Raw genomic sequence first — 18723 nt, 5'->3', positions numbered from 1 at the left:
CCCCTGCCCTCATGTCCCCCCGGAGCCCCATTAAAACAGCTTTCTTACTCTAAAACATCTCAAAAGTATGCTCTACAGGACGAAGAGAAAAATTAAAAGTGGGTTGCAGTTCTTTTAATATAGCACCTAAATTCTGGAATGCATGTATTCTTCACAACATGTCTCCTCAATTTAAACTTTTACATTTCAGCTAAAAACTAGCCTTTTCATTCAACCTTACCTTTCAATTTATTTTTACAATCTTATATATTTATTTTTCATAATTTATTTTTTAAATATATTTTTTTTGCTACACCATTTTTTTAATCTGTTGATTGATCGTAATTTATGTATTGTGAAAACAAAACAAAAAACATTTTTTAGGTTCTCTGGAATGGAACAAAATGTGAGCGATTTGATAAAAATAAGATTTTATTTAATGATATATTTTTTTCCATATAGACATCTTGTGCACCTTATTATATTGTGCACCTATATGTACATATTCTCTGAAATCATCCCAAAAGTATCAAAGAAACCATCCATTATTAGATGCAATATTCTAAAAATCCAATACATTTCACTCTCTGTGAAATCACAGTCTGTGTGGGCCAGAAGAAACCTCTTCCAGCTAACATTAGTTGAGCCTAGTGACCTCTAGTGCTCAACAGTGGTACAAATCAGAAAAGGGAGTTTATGAATGACCTGGGCAGTGCAGCAGTATAGTGCTGGACTGATATATCTACAAGCACAATAACTGTTTATGAATCAAACACCCACATATAGCTGAGACTCTTCTTCTAAAGTTAAAAAGACAACAGACGAGCAAACATATATCTCAGGAGAGCTTTGCGTGGAGTCAATGTGGCATTAAAGCAGAGATGATATTGTTTATGGGGATGAAATATAGGGTGAGTCATGGAGGAACCATTGACTTTGAATGGATTATATTAGGGAGTGAAAAGTGTGTCTTCGCACAACACCTCAAATTTTACCTCAAAGATGATGAGGACATAGACTCCTGCCAGAACCAATCCAGCGATAAGCACCTGTGTTTCCACGGTTACATAGAGGAACTGGTGAGTCATGGACAGAGGGACCACCTGATTGTCCAACAGAAAGCCCTGGACGCTGATCAGAATAGGAGCACTGGAAATAAAGAGATTTAAAAAAAAAGAAGAGGATTATTGCAATGAAGGAACATGTAGACTTTGTTGAACTTGCAACAATTTAAAGTCCTTTTTCCCAGGCTTGTTTGTCTCTTTCTGATTACAGCAGTATAAAAAGATTTTCACTTTTTTTTTTAAAGCAAAACAGATGTAATAATAAGATTTTTTTCAAATATTTGCATTTGGTTTTTATAATGTTTTCCTTAGCGAGTTTATCAGTGCAACAGTCTGATCTTAAGTGATGAGGACCTAAAGCACACCACACTCATTAGAATATGGGTTCAAATCATGCAATGTGAAATGAAAATGCAAAAATGCAGCCCTAATCGTACCTGCTAACCATCTCAAATGTCCTTGTTCTCAGAATTTGGTCACTTCTTTGGGAATGCAAAGGTATAGTCCAGTTATACAGCACCTGTTGGAAAGATCTTACAGTTTATTTTGTGAATGTTTGGCATATTAATAAGATTAATACAATGTATTCATCTGGGAATGTCTGAGGTACATTTTAGGAGAGTTATAATGATGTCAAGAGAAAAGAAAATAGATTTTACAGGTGTACTTTTATTCTAATACTTTATTTTAATTATATATTAATATAATTATACATATTGTATACTCTGCACCTATCTACTGAGGTACTTCAACGTGGGACAAATTGGCATTATTTTTTTTTTAGACATTTCCATTGAAGCAAACAATTGTGGGTTGTGAGTGCCCATGAAGGATACACCTTTTGCATCCTCCGAATTTCGGAGGAAGGTCGCATTCGAAGGCTGCATTCAAAGTGTCCTACTCGCTTTTCTGAAACGAGACAGCCTCGATGACGTATGCGGCCGACAAATGTGACATCCGGAGGATGCAGCCTTCCAAACGAGACACAGCCAATGTTGTTGTGTCTGGCTGGACAGGCCGCTCAAAACAAACAGGGCAATTTTATAGTGCCACAAAGACACAGTGTTTACAGTTTTGAGAAAATTATTTTACAAATAGCTTACTTATGGTTGTCTCTGCATATTAGGCCAAAACAGGAGAAAGTAGTTTAATGTCCAAAAAAGTTACACACATCAGCTTTAAAGCACATAACTGCTGTTGAAACAACTTTTAATTAACCTGTTGAGTTCGTCTCCGTCGAGGCCCCGCCTCCTCAGTCTGCTCCACCTGGATGAGAATGTACTCTTGGGCTTCCTGTATTTCCTCCATCCCACTCAAAAATGGCCCACCAACCTGCAGTTTCAGCAGGGCGTTGTCACGAAAATCAGTCAGGTTCATGGCTACAGTGAACAGGTTGGTCAAGAAAAACATCCATGCACTAGGGATATGATGCAAATGAAAGTATACGACACAAAAGCTTTAAACACTGTTCGCAACCAACTTTTCTAATGTGAACTCTTTTTGAGCGAAACAGGATATTGAATGAGACTTGATTTTATCCATCAGGAATTTATTGAATTAAAAATAGCAATCCCATACCTGAATGTAGTCAAAATGCTTAAATAACTATATGGCCATTGATAATGATTACCACTAATATATATATATATTTTTTGTGATAATTGCTAAACTTTTAAACAGAAAGAAACAGCAGAATTATAATAGTGTTTTTTATTTTTTTTTTTTTTTTTTTTAATGGGGCCAGTTTTAGGAGTGTTTAAAGGGATAGTTCACCCAAAAATGAAAATTTCTCATGATTTACTCACCCTCCTGGTATCCCAGATATGCATGAATGTGTTTCTTCTGCAGAACATGTGTTCAGACACTATATAATAGGTGTGGGTGAGAAACAGATCAATATTTAAGACATGTTTATTATAAAGTCTCCTCCCAGCCCAGTTGGGGGCAATATACACAAAAAATATGAATCACCAAAAACAGGAGGAGAAAGTGAATGTGAAGGAAAAAGGACTTAAATATTGATCTCTTTCTCACCCACACTTATCATATCACTTCAGAAAATATGTATTTAACCACCCAGAGTTGTCTGGAGTTCTTTAATGTTTCCCTTATGTGGATGTTGGAGCTTCAAAATCTTGGCACCCATTCACCTGCATTGTATGGACCTACAGAGCTGAGAAATTTTTCTAAAAATCTTCATTTGTGTTCAGCAGAAGAAAGAAAGTCATACATATTTGGGATGGCGTGAGGGTGAGTAAATGATGAGAGAATTTTCATTTTTGGGTCAAGTATTACTTTAAGAAAGTAAATAGGGTCAGTTTTGATTTCATGCTGTCTTAAATCAAAGTTTTGGCAAAGTTTTCCAAACAGATGTCAAATTAGACATTGTTTCATTTTGAGCAAACAATCTTGAACTGGAAGGTCTTTCTCCCACAGCAGACGGTACCTGCAGCACTTCAGTCCATTGTTCAATCTTCACATTAATCTGTAAAGCTTTGCAGAAACCCCAAAATACTGAAAGTGTTACACAGATCTCTAGTTAGGCACGAAGTTCTGAGGCAAGACTGTTTCCATGACACAGGCCGCTGTAAATAGCAGATGGTGAGATCGTCACAGAAACGGAAATGAATTAGCACGATCCTCCAGTGCAATCTCCCCCCAATATAAAATCCCTGCAGGGTCTGAAGAGTTACTGCAGTGGCATGCATCATCACACTTTATATTTGACTACAGCATTAATGATTCTTATTTATCCAGTAAGTGCAAACCCAGAAAATGCAGATTGCTTTGAAAGCACATAAATCGAGAGGATACAGAAGCTCTCGGTGGATGAGACTGCCAGCATCCTCCAGGGGCTCTCCCTATCAGGATACATGCTGAAAAACAGCTGATGAATCCAAAATGCAATGATGTTATTGCACAGTGTCACTCACATGGGCAGAGGAATACAACGATTTGGCTGGCCTATTGTTTCATTGTTAAAAACATTTATCTTATTTGAATTCCAAATTTTAAATGTGGTCTTTGGACCCCACTGTATAGAATGAAAGCACTCTATAAATATGAATCACGTCTGCCAGGTTATAACTTACTGAACAGAGAACAACAATGACGAAGATGGTGATGAGTTTCATTGTTCCCAAGCAGTACCTGTAAAAAACATATTTAGGCACTTGTTATGCCCTCTGCTTTCAAAATGAAATTTAATTAATGTGTCAGTCAGAATAGAAGTGTGCAATGCTTTCACAAGTTATTCTTTGCTGTGAAGATCTTCCAACAACACTTACACTATGAGTTGCTGAGGTAGAATGTGTTCTACAGCCATTCAATGTTTTCAGCTTTCCGATACTTAGCTTGGTGACTTAACACAACGTTACATTAAGGGTTTTAACCTTTAATGCACACATAGTGATCTGGGATTACAGGTATGGCATACCTGATGGGGGAAGAAAGTCTGAAATAATTTTCATATTTCTCCATCGATGTAATGTGGGAGAGACTGGTCACCTCACTGCCCAACCTGCATCTCCTCTCCAATTCAGCAGAGCTTGCCTCCCATGACTCCTCTCCAGGCCCTAGGTTGGGGTCATGCAGGGTCATGTAGGTTATGCTGCACAAAACATTCAAGAGCAAAGAACATCAGTGCACAAAGGCATTGAGCTACTACAGTTTTCACAAAATAATCGGGAAAAAAAAAAAGAGCAATAGTTCACCCAAAAATTGTAATTCTCTCATCATTTACTCACCCTCAGGCCATCCATTCTGAAAGTGAAAGTGGAGATTTATAGTACAAAAAAGGCCTTTAATAATAATTTTTTATTTCTCACCCAGACCTATCATATCGCTTCTGAAGACAACCAGTAAAATCTTATGGATTACATTTATGTTACCTTTATGTGCTTTTTGGATCATCAATGTTTTGGTCCCCATTCACTTGCATTGTGTGGACCTACAGAGCTAAGAAATTCTTCTAAAAATCTTTGTGTTCTGCAGAAGAAAGTCATAGGCATCTGGCATGGCATGAGTGTGAGTTAATGATGAAATCATTTTCATTTTTGGGTGTACTATTTCTTTAAAGAACAAGCATTTTTTCTTGAAATATTTCATATCTATGTTTCAATAATAACAAAAATATACAGGTAAAATGTTACAATAAGGTCATTTGTGAACATTAGTAAATGCATTAGGTGGCATGAACAAACAACGAGAAATACACTTTACACCATTTATTTAAATGAGTTAAGGCTAATTTTTTTAATATTATTATTCATTGTTTATGTTAGTTCATAAGGCATTAACTAATGTTAACATTAACAACTGTTACTGTTAACAATGTATGAGTATATTAAAATTAACAATGATTGACAAGTGCTGTAAAAGTATTGTTCCTTGTTAGGTTGTGTTAACTAATGTAGTTAATTAATGTTAATGAATAGAAAACTTATTATAAAGTGTAACCAATATAGAAACAGATGTAACACATTTTTGGAATGCAATATTGCTATGTGGGAAGAAAGCATCAACTACTTTATTTTTTGCTATTCCATATTTTATAAATCATTTAACGCTTTCATTTGGTAAATTATTTAGTTGCATAATGTATTTCTATTTCTACAGTATTTTCTATTGCTATTTTCCTGAGCATGTGTCCTTAATTCACCCATGTATCCCAACTGGAACTATAAAGCAGTGGCTTTTATATAACACTCTTTGAAGGATTACACCTGTATTGAATTTGCAATCACACTGATAGAATTAGATCAAATCAGTGTCAGTGCAACAGTTTGGATAATGTTGTCTTCTTCAATGCGGAATACTCCAAATTCATAAATCGTATTCAGGTATAAACATCCTATACATTACCTAGCACATTTACTGATATGTCTTTTGTGTTACAACTCTCAAAATGATTGGAAAGCAGTCTTCTCATTGCTAATGGAAATTCATAGGATTAACAACAAGATTTTAATGTAATAATTGTTTCTAAATGCTGTCCTAACAGCCCACTGAGATATGAGAGCCTATTTGGGGTAAACTCTTGTCATAATGCTACTAATATGGCTGGTTGCTATCTGCTGCCCTCAGTAATACATTTCTCATTTCCTCTGTAAGGCAGTGATCTGACTGCTAATGCTGCGAGTATATTGTGCTCTCAAATGGAATAATATATCTTGTTCCCTAAAATCAACAGAAAAGCCTCTACTTAAGTCTAGGCCCTCAACAATTCTGCATCCTCTCTTAGCTTGAATTCACCAAAGAATTGTGTAGCATAACAGGTTTTAGCACCCGTCGTCGGTCTCGGCATATTCTTAATTTCTATTGCATTGTTGTTATTAGCATTTAGATGACTGATTGCTTTCTAGTGTTAAAGTTGCCGAAGTGAATCTGTCATGATGTTTTACTTTGTCAGATGATAGTAAAGGTTAGCCAAGAGGGAATACTGCGGTAAAGTTAGAAATCTAAATAATAAAAATTATATAGCCTTATAAATCAATTAAACAATGTACCCATATGAAGTTATAACATTAGGCTAAAATCGAAATGCTAAAAAAAATATCCCATTCATAGCACAAGACTCAGTTTGGGGAATATTTGTTTTATACATTTTATAATTAGTTTAGAACTTTAAATGCATGTCATACATCTGAGTCATTTGCAGTTGGTTTGACATCTTTAGGTCAAATGGTCTTGGAGTTTCATTGATTTATGTGGATTAAAAATTCCATATAAAAACATACAAATAAAATAAGCCTTGAGCTATATAAAGAATAATATTCTGAGTTTACTGAAGTTGGTTTGGCATCTTTTGCTTAAATAGTCCCTGAGTTTAATTGATTTAGAATATTACATACATTTAAAGTTCTAAAATTATTATAAAATGTATAAAACATATATTCCCCAAACAGAGTCTTGTGCTATGAATGGGATATTTTTCTGAGCATTTCACTATTAGCCTGATGTTATTATGTCATATGGTTACATTGTTTAATTGATTTATAAGACTAATTATTATGATTTTATATTTTATTAATTTAAGACTTGTGTTATGCAATGGACTATTGTTTATATATATATTAAATTGATTTGGGCTCAAAACATGAAATGCATAGAGAGTATAATGGTTATGAAACCGAATGTCCAACGAATGTCAAACGTAAAACGAACTTTACCGCAGTAGAGGAAATGGCTGCTTACAGCTAGATTTTAATTTCTCCACCTCTATAATCACTAAATGGAACTGCTAAAATAATGCTAATTGTTAATGTTGAGGCCAAACAGGTTTTCCTAATAATCATACCGTCCCCTACCTACCATTGTCCACAAAACTAGTCAATTTCACCAGTACACAGATAGTCCCACTCTAAACCACTGGTTGACCCAGAAGATGGCTGCGTCCGAACCCAAAGGTAGCTGTCTTGTTGCCTCGCTGCCCTATCAGTCAAAAAGACTCAACAGAAAGTGTTTGCGTATGAAGACACCTCCAGAAACTGGTTTTGGACAAGTTAGTGAGGCAGTGTAATGTCGCCTCATTGCTAGGTCACCAGCAACTGAATAACACCATCTGCTGCCCACTAAAGGTAACGTGTCTGTCTGCTTCATTCATCCAACTGATCCAAAATGGTCTAATAATCTAGAACAAAATCAAGAGAGTTTTGGCGATAACCAAGTGTATATTTCATAACTACAATACTAATTTCTTGCTCAAAAGTAAATCAAAAGTTTGAAAAAATTTACATTATATACAAATATATATCAACTGTCTCTTCGGCAACTATTTTTTTCTGCAGTTCAACTGCTGTGGATCTGTGCACACAGGATTTGTGGGATTTCAAAGGCAGCGAAGGAGATACATCTATGCTACCTTCAGAAATTGATCAGATGAAGGTATCTCATTAGAAAGGATGTGACTCAAACATTGGATTCAGATGTGCCTTGATCCTTTCCTACCTCCGTATACAGCCTCCGCAGGCAGCATTTTCCTAGTTTCGGACGTGGCTGATGTCACAGTGTTTACACTGTTCAGGAAGTCAATTGCCTACTTTAAAGGAATATTCCGGGTTCAATACAAGTTAAGCCCAATCCGTGGCATAAAGTTGATTACCACAAAAATGTATTTAGACTCGTCCCTTACTTTCGTCTATAAAAAAGCCAAAAACAAGGTTAAAGTGTGGCATTTACAATGGAAGTGAATGTAGCCAATTCTTTTTAGGGTTTAAAGACAGAAATGTGAATCTTATAATTTTTATAAAAGCACCTATATTACTCTTTTATTAACTGACTAAATCATGTTTACACACATATTGTCTTGTTTAACGTAAAAAAAATTGGCCGCCATTCACTTCCATTGTAAGTGCCTCACTGTAATCCTGATATTTGAAAATGAGGGGCAAGTCTAAATAAATGTTTGTGGTAATCAACATCATGCCACAAATGCTGTCGATTGAGCTTAACTTGTATTGAACCTGGAATATTCCTTTAAGATTTTGCTGTGCATTAGCTAAGTGTTACTTGAAAACCAAAATACAAAATGGTTTGTTCAAAATGGGCTTTTTATTTATGGATATGATATGGTTTATTATTCCTTGAATATTTCTGACTAATACAAATTGAGAGACATTATTTTTGAGAAAATATCCACTGAAAGTCTTCTGCAGTCTGGGATCAAGTTCAGAATATGTGTAGGAATCATTCCCGATTATCAATAAGATATAGGAGTGTAGAGACTTCACTGCAGGCGATGTTTTGTTTAATTAAGAAGTACATAGAGGTCAGGACTACTTCAAGGTATCAAAATGTCATACATTATGTGTGGAACTGTTTGCCTTCAACCAGGTAAAATATGAAGTAATTATTGGAAATGAAGGTCACAAAGCCACCTTTTCTCATTACTGAATGAGAATGAGGTCAGTAATTACAGACCCCAGGCAAAATTCAAATTGTAATGATGTTGTCAACAGGCAGACAAAGAGACGATGGTGAAGTGATGAACCCAAGTGCAGTATATTTCAAAATGTGATATCCAAAATCCTGACTACAAACGTGAATCAAAACAAAACAAAACAAAACCAACTAGACCTGACATAAACAAAACATGACTTGACTTGACTTGACTTGACTTGACTTGACTTGACTTGACTTGAACAAAACAACAAAGTTACATTCACAATACCTGACAAAAGACAATAGCAAACATGAGGGCTTAAATACAAGGACATGGTTAACAAGACAATCAATCACAAGACTAAACTATAATCAAGATAACAAAACTAAATGAACTTAAACCAATGAAAAGACAAGACTAATAAAAAATTAATCAACCAATGAAAACAAGACGCATGAACAGGGGAAACAAATTACAAGATCACATTAGGGAACAGGAAATCACATGACAGGAACTAAACTTGAAAATAAAAGACATGAAAAAACATGAACCAACAGAATAAACATGACACATATAGCTGTTCTGCAGGAGTCTGCTTGACTAACGCCAAGTCAATTCGTCCTTGCTATCTGAACCTTTGGAAGAAAGAGGAAGACATACACTGTATACGACTTAATCGTCTAAACGAATTTAACGACTTTCAATAGAAACATTCGAAACATAACATTATATAATGCTTAACAGATAATGAATGTGCATTCAAATAGTTAGTAATGCCATTCAGCTAAGATTCATGTCATTCTGACAGCCTGCCTTAAATGCAGCCAACACAGACAACAGCGTGATACAAACAGTGAGCTGTCCTATAGTGGCTTTACGAAATATCTGCATTCTTGGAACAACATTCTTGTTCAATTAGATTATAGGACCGGAACTATCTGTTTTGATTAGTTTGTTTGAAACATTAATATTAATGAGGTGTGTTGATGAGATGCCTGATATTTTTACGCCTTAAATCTAGCATTTACACATAAATCTATTGCTTTTATTTGGTGGGACAAAAAAAAACTAGATGTGAAATGAAGTTAAATCAATAATAAAAAAAAAAAACATTCTGCTGAAAACAAATAAAAACAAGAACAAAATGATAAAAATGAAATATTGAAACTAATGAGGAAACACACAGGCTCACCTGTCATTCTGGGGAAACTTGAGAAGGGGTGACCGTTCCGTGTGGTTGGCCTGAGTGGATTTGCCTTTGGGGAGGTTTACCATGCTGAAGCTGTGCCTGAGGGCAACGAGAGGACTTATTAAATAGCAGCATAAATAACATCTCAGCCACATTTAGAAATCAATTCTTGGCATCCATTTTTAATGGCTGCTCTATAAAAACATGGCAGCTGAAATAAAATGGAACTAAATGTCTTTGAGCAGAACTGAAAGTCATTCTTCCAGTCAGCTCAGGGGCTGTTAGTCTATTAAGACCCTTTACAGTGCCATCAAACCTCTTGCACTTAACTCAATGTATCAAACAAGGTCTGTTACATGCCAGTAACATAAATGTGTCTAAAAAGAATGGTTCACCCAAAAATTGAAAATGTATTTGTTCACCCTCATGTCCTTCCAAACTCGTATGACTTTCTTTTTCCAGTAGAACACATAAAGCATCCTGGGACACTCTTTTCCATATAATGAAACCAATAAAAAGAAAGATTAATATGAACAAGTTTTATAAAGTGGATCAACTGAATCACTGAAAAGATTTGACTCAAAAGAACAATTCCTTCACAAAGATTATCAAAGACATCAAGATTATCAGTGAATACCTTAAATTTATTTAACTTACATTTCTTTGTTTCTCACTTCAAAAGACCGTTCCTTTAACGCAGAAATCAGATTTTGCATGTATAAACAGGTACTGCTGAGCATTACAACAAAGATTAATGCAAGATTAGCACAGTGTTTCTTTGATTGATCTCTGACAACTATTTATTCATATATAGCCTGTCTTTTCTCTTCCTTCTGATTAGTTATGTCTTTTCTACAGATGTCTCTGTTGGCATGCTTGATGGTTTCTTGATGATTTAAATGACAGCTCATAACTCGTCAGGGTGGATGGGTGCGAGGTGGTTTTCTGCTTCACAGAGGCAAACTCAGGCAAGTGTGTGATATGACTATGACATGCCTAAAGCACAAAAACAGACTGCTTATTCAAGCTTTGAAGACTAAAGAATTTCTGACCTTGTTTTAAGAATTTAATAACAAAACACAGTGACAGGACAAAATAAATCACACAGTTTGTTTGTATGTCTTTATCTTGTGTCAGTGACACTGCTCATGTAATGAGCATATAGCAGCACGGTCTTGTCATTGCTACACAATCATATTATTCTTCAAATCTCTCTCATGGTTTTAACATGTTTACACTACATTTAATCATTTAACATATATCTAATAACTGCTATCTAGACCCAAATACCTCTCAAACATCTCATTGAGCCTCTTGAGCAATACCTTTATTTAATATATGTCTGTCGTAATTAATGTCAGTTAATTCATGCCCCCCCTCCCACCCTTATCTCTTTAACTGGCTTTGGGTTTGTAAGTTTGTGGGTGAGTGAGTTATGGCGAGCCCCTTATAGAATGCCTGAATAAATCAACTCATCCACCCCTCCAATGGCTGTAAATAGTGAAAACACCTGGGAGGGAGGGAGGGAGTGAGTGAGTGAGTGAGTGAGTGAGTGAGTGAGTGAGTGAGTGAGTGAGTGTGTGTGTGTGTGTGTGTGTGTGTGAGATAGCTCTGGCCTCCCTGGTGAAATATCCAGCCATTTGGGCAACTGAGAGATTAGACAGGATATTTCAAGGCCTTTAATCCCTCTCTCTGCAGTTAAACTACGAAGAGGAGATTTGAATGTTAGCTCACCGAATACTGGATTTATAACTGAGGCAAAGCATCCTCTTATTGTGCTGGATCTGAGTGTGTGAGGGGCAGAATGAAACGAGAGATGGTGTAATACAGAGCCCTGCGGGACACCTAGCATCCTCTTAGATCTAGCCTAGAAGTCCAATTTAATACTAACTGTGCCACTCAATGCCATTGCACCAACAATTATGTGAGAATTGTTTGCAAAATGGGCACTTCAGAACCAGAATAAAATGTAAAATACCAAACTGTACAACTTGTTTACATCACAGCCTGGGTTGGGCAAAATTTTGCATTGAAAAATTAGCTCCTTTTCATTTTATTTATTGGAAGGTAAATTTAATTATCCTCCTCCCACATGATGGAAACAGAGTTTTATCTCACTGTTGGTGCTCATCTCCCTGATCTCTTGGGGCCACCACAGTAAGTTCACATTTGTAATTTCTTTCATGAGTCTATGTTCATTTGATACTGAAAGGGTTAATGAACATTCTGTCATCATTTATCTTTAAGCTGTTTCAAACACATATGATTTTCTTTCAAAAAAGCTTTCAGAATGTCAGGGATTGAAAGCATAATAGAAAATAATCGACACTTTCTTGATATCTTGGGAGGGGGTACTAACTTCATTGGGGTCATCAGGTGGGCACCCTCCTTCCTTGGTGTTTCGTCGATAAGCCCACAACACCTCCAAAGGGCTCAAAAGCAACACCTTGCATCCCAGGTGTGCCCACCATCTGCTTTTACCCCTTTGGTCATTTTGCAGCCCAGTTTGGATCTTTTCATTTTAGCCAAAGCCAGTTGCTGCTTCGCTCAGCAGCCTCTAACAGCGACCTGATGGCTTGTCGGAAGACCTGACTCCCAACTCCTAGTTGTTGATGTAGCTACAAAACTTCTGAAACCAACCTCAATGGGGAAAAACTGGGTTCGCCAGCCCCGTTGTACTGCCTCGGCTTCTAGGTCTGAGTTTTCCGTTCATTTGCTTCAACAACTGCAGCCTCCCATGTCACATTTAGTTCCACGATGAACTGGGACTTTTGTGAGGTTGACCACAAGATCAGGTCCAGCCTGAGATTAGTTGTAATTATCTCAGGTAGAAAGATGAGATTCTGGTTTAGATCAACCTGCATTTTCCAGTCCCGTGCAGCCTTCAACAGGGTCATTTCCCTGGCTTCAATGGAAGTTGTCCTGCAGTTATGAAGGTGGTGGTTTTTGAGAATCCAGGTATTGGGGGAGAGAGGGCATTGGTAGTAGTTCTCCTTCCCTCCAGGGTAATTGGCAGTTGTCTCAGGACCTGGTTGTGCCTCCAGCTGTAATGGCCTTGGGAAAGACTGGTTTTGCCTTAGCGTTGCAGGGGTTTGACAGAGGGGACATGATGAATCTTCTCCATCCCACTGGTTTAGATTCTTGGGTGTGGGAAGGACATCATAGGTGGCTCTAATGATGAAGCTAAGTCTACCTCCTTCCATCTCCCAAAGATCCTTCCAGGTGAGCTTTTGATGCTCCAGGTTTTCCCACTTTGTCCATTGGCCCTGTTTGGACTGCAAATTTGCTTTTATGCATGGACCTCGGCTACTTCCAGCTTTCTTCTCTGGGTGACTGTCACCTTGTGCCATGTGGGTCTTCTTGCCCTGAGTCCAAAACCCCCTCTTATAATAATGACAATGTGAAAGTTTGAAAATGTTTGAAATCTTTGCAAATTTATTAAAAAAAAATCACATGTACATAAGTATTCACAGCCTTTGCTCAATACTTTGTTGAAGCACCTTTGGCACCAATTACAGCCTCAAGTCTTTTTTAGTATGATGCTACAAGCTTGTGGCATGCTGCCACCACCATGCTTCACTGTAGGGATGGTATTGGCCAGGTGATGAGCGGTGCCTGGTTTCCTCCAGACATGACGCTTGCCATTCAGGCAATGATGTTTCATCAGACCAGAGAATTTTGTTTCTCATGGTCTGAGAGTCCTTCAGGTGCCTTTTGGTAAACTCCAGGCGGGCTGTCATGTGCCTTTTACTGAGGAGTGGCTTCCTTCTGGCCACTCTACCGTACAGGCCTGATTGGTGGAGTGCTGCAGAAATGGTTGTTCTTCTGGAAGGTTCTCCTCTCTCCACAGAGAATTGCTGAAGCTCTGTCAGAGTGACCACCGGGTTCTTGGTCACCTCCCTGACAAAGGCCACTTTGCTCATTGGGACCTTCAGTGGTGCAGAACTTTTTCTGTACCCTTCCCCAGATCTGTGTCTCGATGAAATCCTGTCTCAGAGGTCTACAGACAATTAGTTAGACTTCATGGCTTGGTTTGTGCTGTGACATGCACTGTTAACTGTGGGACCTTATATAGAATGGTGTGTGCCTTTACAAATCAAGTCCAATCAACTGAATTTACCACAGGTGGACTCCAATAGCATGCAGCAGCCACTCCGGATCCAAAATGGACTAGCATGGTGCTATTTTTGTCCCTTAGCTCGACTTTTATGGCACATGGACATTGGAGCAACTGATGTTCGTGTCTACCATCACCAGACACTGTAAAAATATAACATTCATGCAAAAACCAAGCTGCGTGATGATCTGCAGGAGTTGCTACGCGTACTCGGCTTGCTGCGGAGACCAGGCCTCCAGTCCTCGGCGTCGCCTGATGCCGGTGCACGGGGGAGGTGACGTCGTAAGCAGTGTGCGAGGAAGCAAAAGCGTGGCAAGAGGGTGGGGGTCCATGCTAGGCTAAAAACAAACCCTAGCCGGCCAGCTCTCCCATCTATCCTGCTCTCAAATGTTTGCTCCCTGGACAATAAATTGGACTACATCCGACTCCAGCAGACTACGCAGCGTGAGCTTAGAGACTGCTGCGCCTTTGTTTTCACAGAGACGTGGCTCAGCGACGGAGTTCCGGATGCCGGCATTCAGCTAGACGGGCTCTCCTCGTTTCGTGCCGACAGAAATGCAGCTCTGAGCAGTAAGACTCTGTTGAGCCCCGCCCCCACCTCGGCTACTCAGACCACATCTCTGTTATGCTAATTCCAGCATACAGACCGCTTGTCAGACACAAAAACCGCTCCAGAAGCAGGTGAAAACCTGGCCAGCAGGAGCCATCTCTGCTCTTCAGGACTGCAACATATGTCGACTCTATCAACTTGGAGGTATACACAGCATCACTGACCAGCTATATCAGTATGATTATTTGATTATGTCACCTTCTCCAAGACCATCACCACACGCTCCAACCAGAAGCCGTGGATGACTGCGGAGGTACGTGCGCTGCTGAGGACCCGAGACTCCACCTTCAGAGCAGGCGACAAGGCTGCCCAAAGAACAGCGAGGGCCAAACTGTCCCAGGCCATCAGAGAGGCAAACCATGCACACGCCCAGAGAATCCACAATCACTTCCAGGACAGCGGCGACACACGGCACATGTGGCAGGGCATCCAGGCCATCACCAACTACAGGACAACATCAGTTTCCTGTGACAAAGATGCGCTGAACAACTTCTACGCTAGGTTTGAAGCACAGAACGACGTGGTGGCGAGGAAGACCACCCCTCCTCCCAACGACCAGGTGCTCTGTCTTACCACGGCTGATGTGAGGAAAACTCTACATAGAGTCAACCCACGGAAGGCTGCTGGACCAGACAACATTCCTTTTTATTTATTTTTTTTGCAAATTAACAAAAGAGTAACACATACAAGGTAGTGAGACACATATACAATACAGAAGAGAGAAAAAGCACAAAAACAAAACAAAAACAACGAAATACAAAACAGCCCAACACAGTCATCGATAAAGTGGTGTATGTAGGCACATGAGATCCTTTCTGTGACGCAAGTATAGATAGGCGCAGTCCGGTAGTATCAGTATAGTTTTAGTGAGGGTATTAATCACCCCAACAATCACAACAACAACAGCAATATATTAATATTAGTGGTGATAGTATCAATGATAATATTTATAATGATAATTCATGACAATAATAGGAGCATTAGCTCTAGCAATCTATAATAATAAAATAACAATACATTTAGGTCAGTCAATAATGTCACCGTACATGCTCTAAACTCTAGGTCAGGGGGCTGATCTACAACTGCCAGTGAGCACAACCCACAGACAACTCCACCCCCCTGCCCACACAGACACCGACACCTCTCCTCTATTCAATAATCCGATTCCCCCTCACCGCCGCCAGCGACACCCAATCCCCGTAGTTAAGCTTCTAGGCTCCATTGAGGTTTCCTCTAAAAAGTACGCCACCATAACAGGCACCTCCAAACCAAGCTCCCTTAGTCTGTTTGTGACGTGACATAACCAAATGTTATGGGTGGTTGGGCCTCTTACCCCCCTTTTCTTTCTTTCTTCCCTTCCATGGCTTTGAGCAAGGTGTGCACTGGTTAGCTCCCCAGCCAGAGACAACACATCCAACCTAGGTATCAAATCAATATGATTCTTTAATGCTGAGGGAGGGATCTGGCCGGTGGCAGTGAAAGGGAAGGGCCAGTCAGTCCAATCACTGAGTCTGTAATGATTATGCCAACAGGATATGCCAGTTGCACCCACCAACAGCACCTAGAACAGACGCCCGACCCAGACCATTTATATTTTTAACAAAATTGTATACATATTTATAAGTAATATTTTCTGAATTGTCATTTATATAGAAAGAGAGAGGAAGGGAAGACTAATCATTCTATAATAATAATAATAATAATAATAATATCAATATCATCATCCCTACTACCACCATCTTTAATAAAAAAAAAAAAAAAAATAAAAATAGCAATAATATGCAGATTTTAAATAAAATAAAAGTACAGCTTATCGAACATTATACATATACATGTATACATACACACACATACACATACATGCATGTATTCATACACACATACCTACATATACATATGCATATATACATACACACGCATACATACATCTACACACATATACAAATATACATACACACACATACATACAAATAGATACATATACATATATATATAAAGGACATCTATACTGAATAATTGTAGTACTGTACAGTAATACTCAGAGATTATTCATTATTTGTTTGTAAACGTGTGGTTGGGAGAATGCGTTGGTCCGGTTCCAGGTTATTGATTTATATGAAGATGAGTTAGGAATGGTTTCCAGATATCAAGAAATGTAGATATAATATTCTTGTTAGTGTATGTTATTTTTTTCTAATGTGATGTACTCTATTAGAAGATTAGTCCAGTGAATGATATGTATACAGTTTTTGGACTTCCAGTTTTGCAAAATTACTTTCTTGGCGATAGAGAGATGAGGAGGGGGGTTTTGTATTTGATTGGGAGATTATCAACTTCCATGCAGTTATTAAGTAAACAGAGTGACGGAGATGGAGGGATTCCACAACCCATGATAACGGATAGTTTTGTGGTCACTGATATCCAAAATGAGTGAACTGATTGACAGGTCCATAGGGCATGAAAATAGTCATCTGTGCTCCCCAGTGTGCACTGTGAACAAATGTCTGTGTCCCTCAAGCCCATTATAAACATCTTTCTTTCGGTGATGTGAATCCTGTGAATAATCTTAAACTGTATGAGCTGGAGGTTAGTATTATTAGTCATTGAGAATGTGTTGTTACAGATTTCCTTCCAGAGGTCGGTGTTGGGGGAGAAGGCTAAGTCTTTTTCCCATTTATTCATGGGTATTATAATTGTTGTATCATTATTTAATATAAGTTTATGTAGTTTGGATATTAGTTTGTTGGTATTAGTGATTTTCATTAAATCTTCCATTAACTGAGAGGGATGAAGTGGGTTATTAATTTATTAACAACATTCCTGGCAACTTGCAGATGTTCTTACCGACATCTTCAACATCTCTCTGAGCAGCGCCTTCGTTCCAACATGCCTCTAGGCCACCACCATCGTCCCCATGCCAAAGAAGTCTTCTCAGTGTCCTGCCTCAATGACTACCGTCCCGTCGCACTCACACCCATCATCATGAAGTGCTTCGAGAGGCTCGTCATGAGTCACATTAAGACCCAGCTGCCCCCCTCACTAGACCCACTGCAGTTCGCGTATCATCCAAACCGTTCAACAGACGATGCCATCGCCACCACCCTCCATCTGGCCCTCACCCACCTAGACAATAAGGACTCATACGTTCGAATGCTGTTCGTAGACTTCAGCTCAGCATTCAACACAATAATTCCTCAGCACTTGATTGAAAAACTGAACCTGCCGGGCCTGGACACCTCCCTCTGCATCTGGATCCTAGACTTCCTGACTGGGAGACCTCAGTCTGTCCGGATCGGTAACAGCATCTCCACCACAACCACACTGTGCACTGGGGCCCCCCAGGGCTGTGTGCTCAGTCCACTGCTGTTCACTCTGCTGACTGAAGACTGTGCAGCAATGCACAGCATGAACCACATTATTAAGTTTGCCGATGACACGACCGCGGTGGGTCTCATCAGCAAGAACGACGTGTCAGCATAGGTGCAGCAGCTAACGGACTGGTGTAGAGCCAACAACCTGTCTCTGAATATGGACAAAACAAAAGAGATGGTTGTTGACTTTAGGAGAGCACAGAGTGACCGCCCTCCGCTGAACATCGACCTCTGTGGAGATCGTCAAAAGCACCAAATTCCTTGGTGTTCACCTGGTGGAGAACTTCACCTGGTCTCTCAACACCAGCTCTATTACCAAGAAAGCCCAGCAGCGTCTCTACTTTCTTCGGATGTTCCCCCATCCTCACTACATTCTATAGAAGGACTATTGAGAGTATCCTGACCAGCTGCATCACTGCCTGGTTTGGGACTTGCACTGTTTCGGACCGCAAAGCCCTGCAGAGGATAGCGAGGACAGCTGAGAAGATCATCGGGGTCTCTCTTCCCTCCA

The 18723-nt window shown here is 39.0% G+C and overlaps 1 protein-coding gene across 1 annotated transcript in view; it reads right to left on the bottom strand.

The window, feature by feature from the left end:
- The window catches only part of oca2 (oculocutaneous albinism II), a 146324-nt gene that overhangs the window by 119769 nt on the left and 7832 nt on the right, over positions 1 to 18723 (bottom strand). The window contains exons 3-9 of the mRNA XM_052141138.1: positions 10118 to 10213; positions 4480 to 4653; positions 4136 to 4193; positions 3858 to 3930; positions 2262 to 2422; positions 1481 to 1563; positions 975 to 1128 (exon numbers count right to left, since the gene is read on the bottom strand). Coding sequence (XP_051997098.1) covers positions 975 to 1128; positions 1481 to 1563; positions 2262 to 2422; positions 3858 to 3930; positions 4136 to 4193; positions 4480 to 4653; positions 10118 to 10213 — 799 coding nt within the window. The remainder of the gene's footprint in view (positions 1 to 974; positions 1129 to 1480; positions 1564 to 2261; positions 2423 to 3857; positions 3931 to 4135; positions 4194 to 4479; positions 4654 to 10117; positions 10214 to 18723) is intronic.

This window comes from Xyrauchen texanus, chromosome 13 (genome assembly GCF_025860055.1).
Source record: "Xyrauchen texanus isolate HMW12.3.18 chromosome 13, RBS_HiC_50CHRs, whole genome shotgun sequence".
Classification (NCBI taxonomy): domain Eukaryota; kingdom Metazoa; phylum Chordata; class Actinopteri; order Cypriniformes; family Catostomidae; genus Xyrauchen; species Xyrauchen texanus.
Note: the sequence above shows the minus strand (reverse complement) of the source record. Positions and strands in the feature narration are given on the sequence as shown.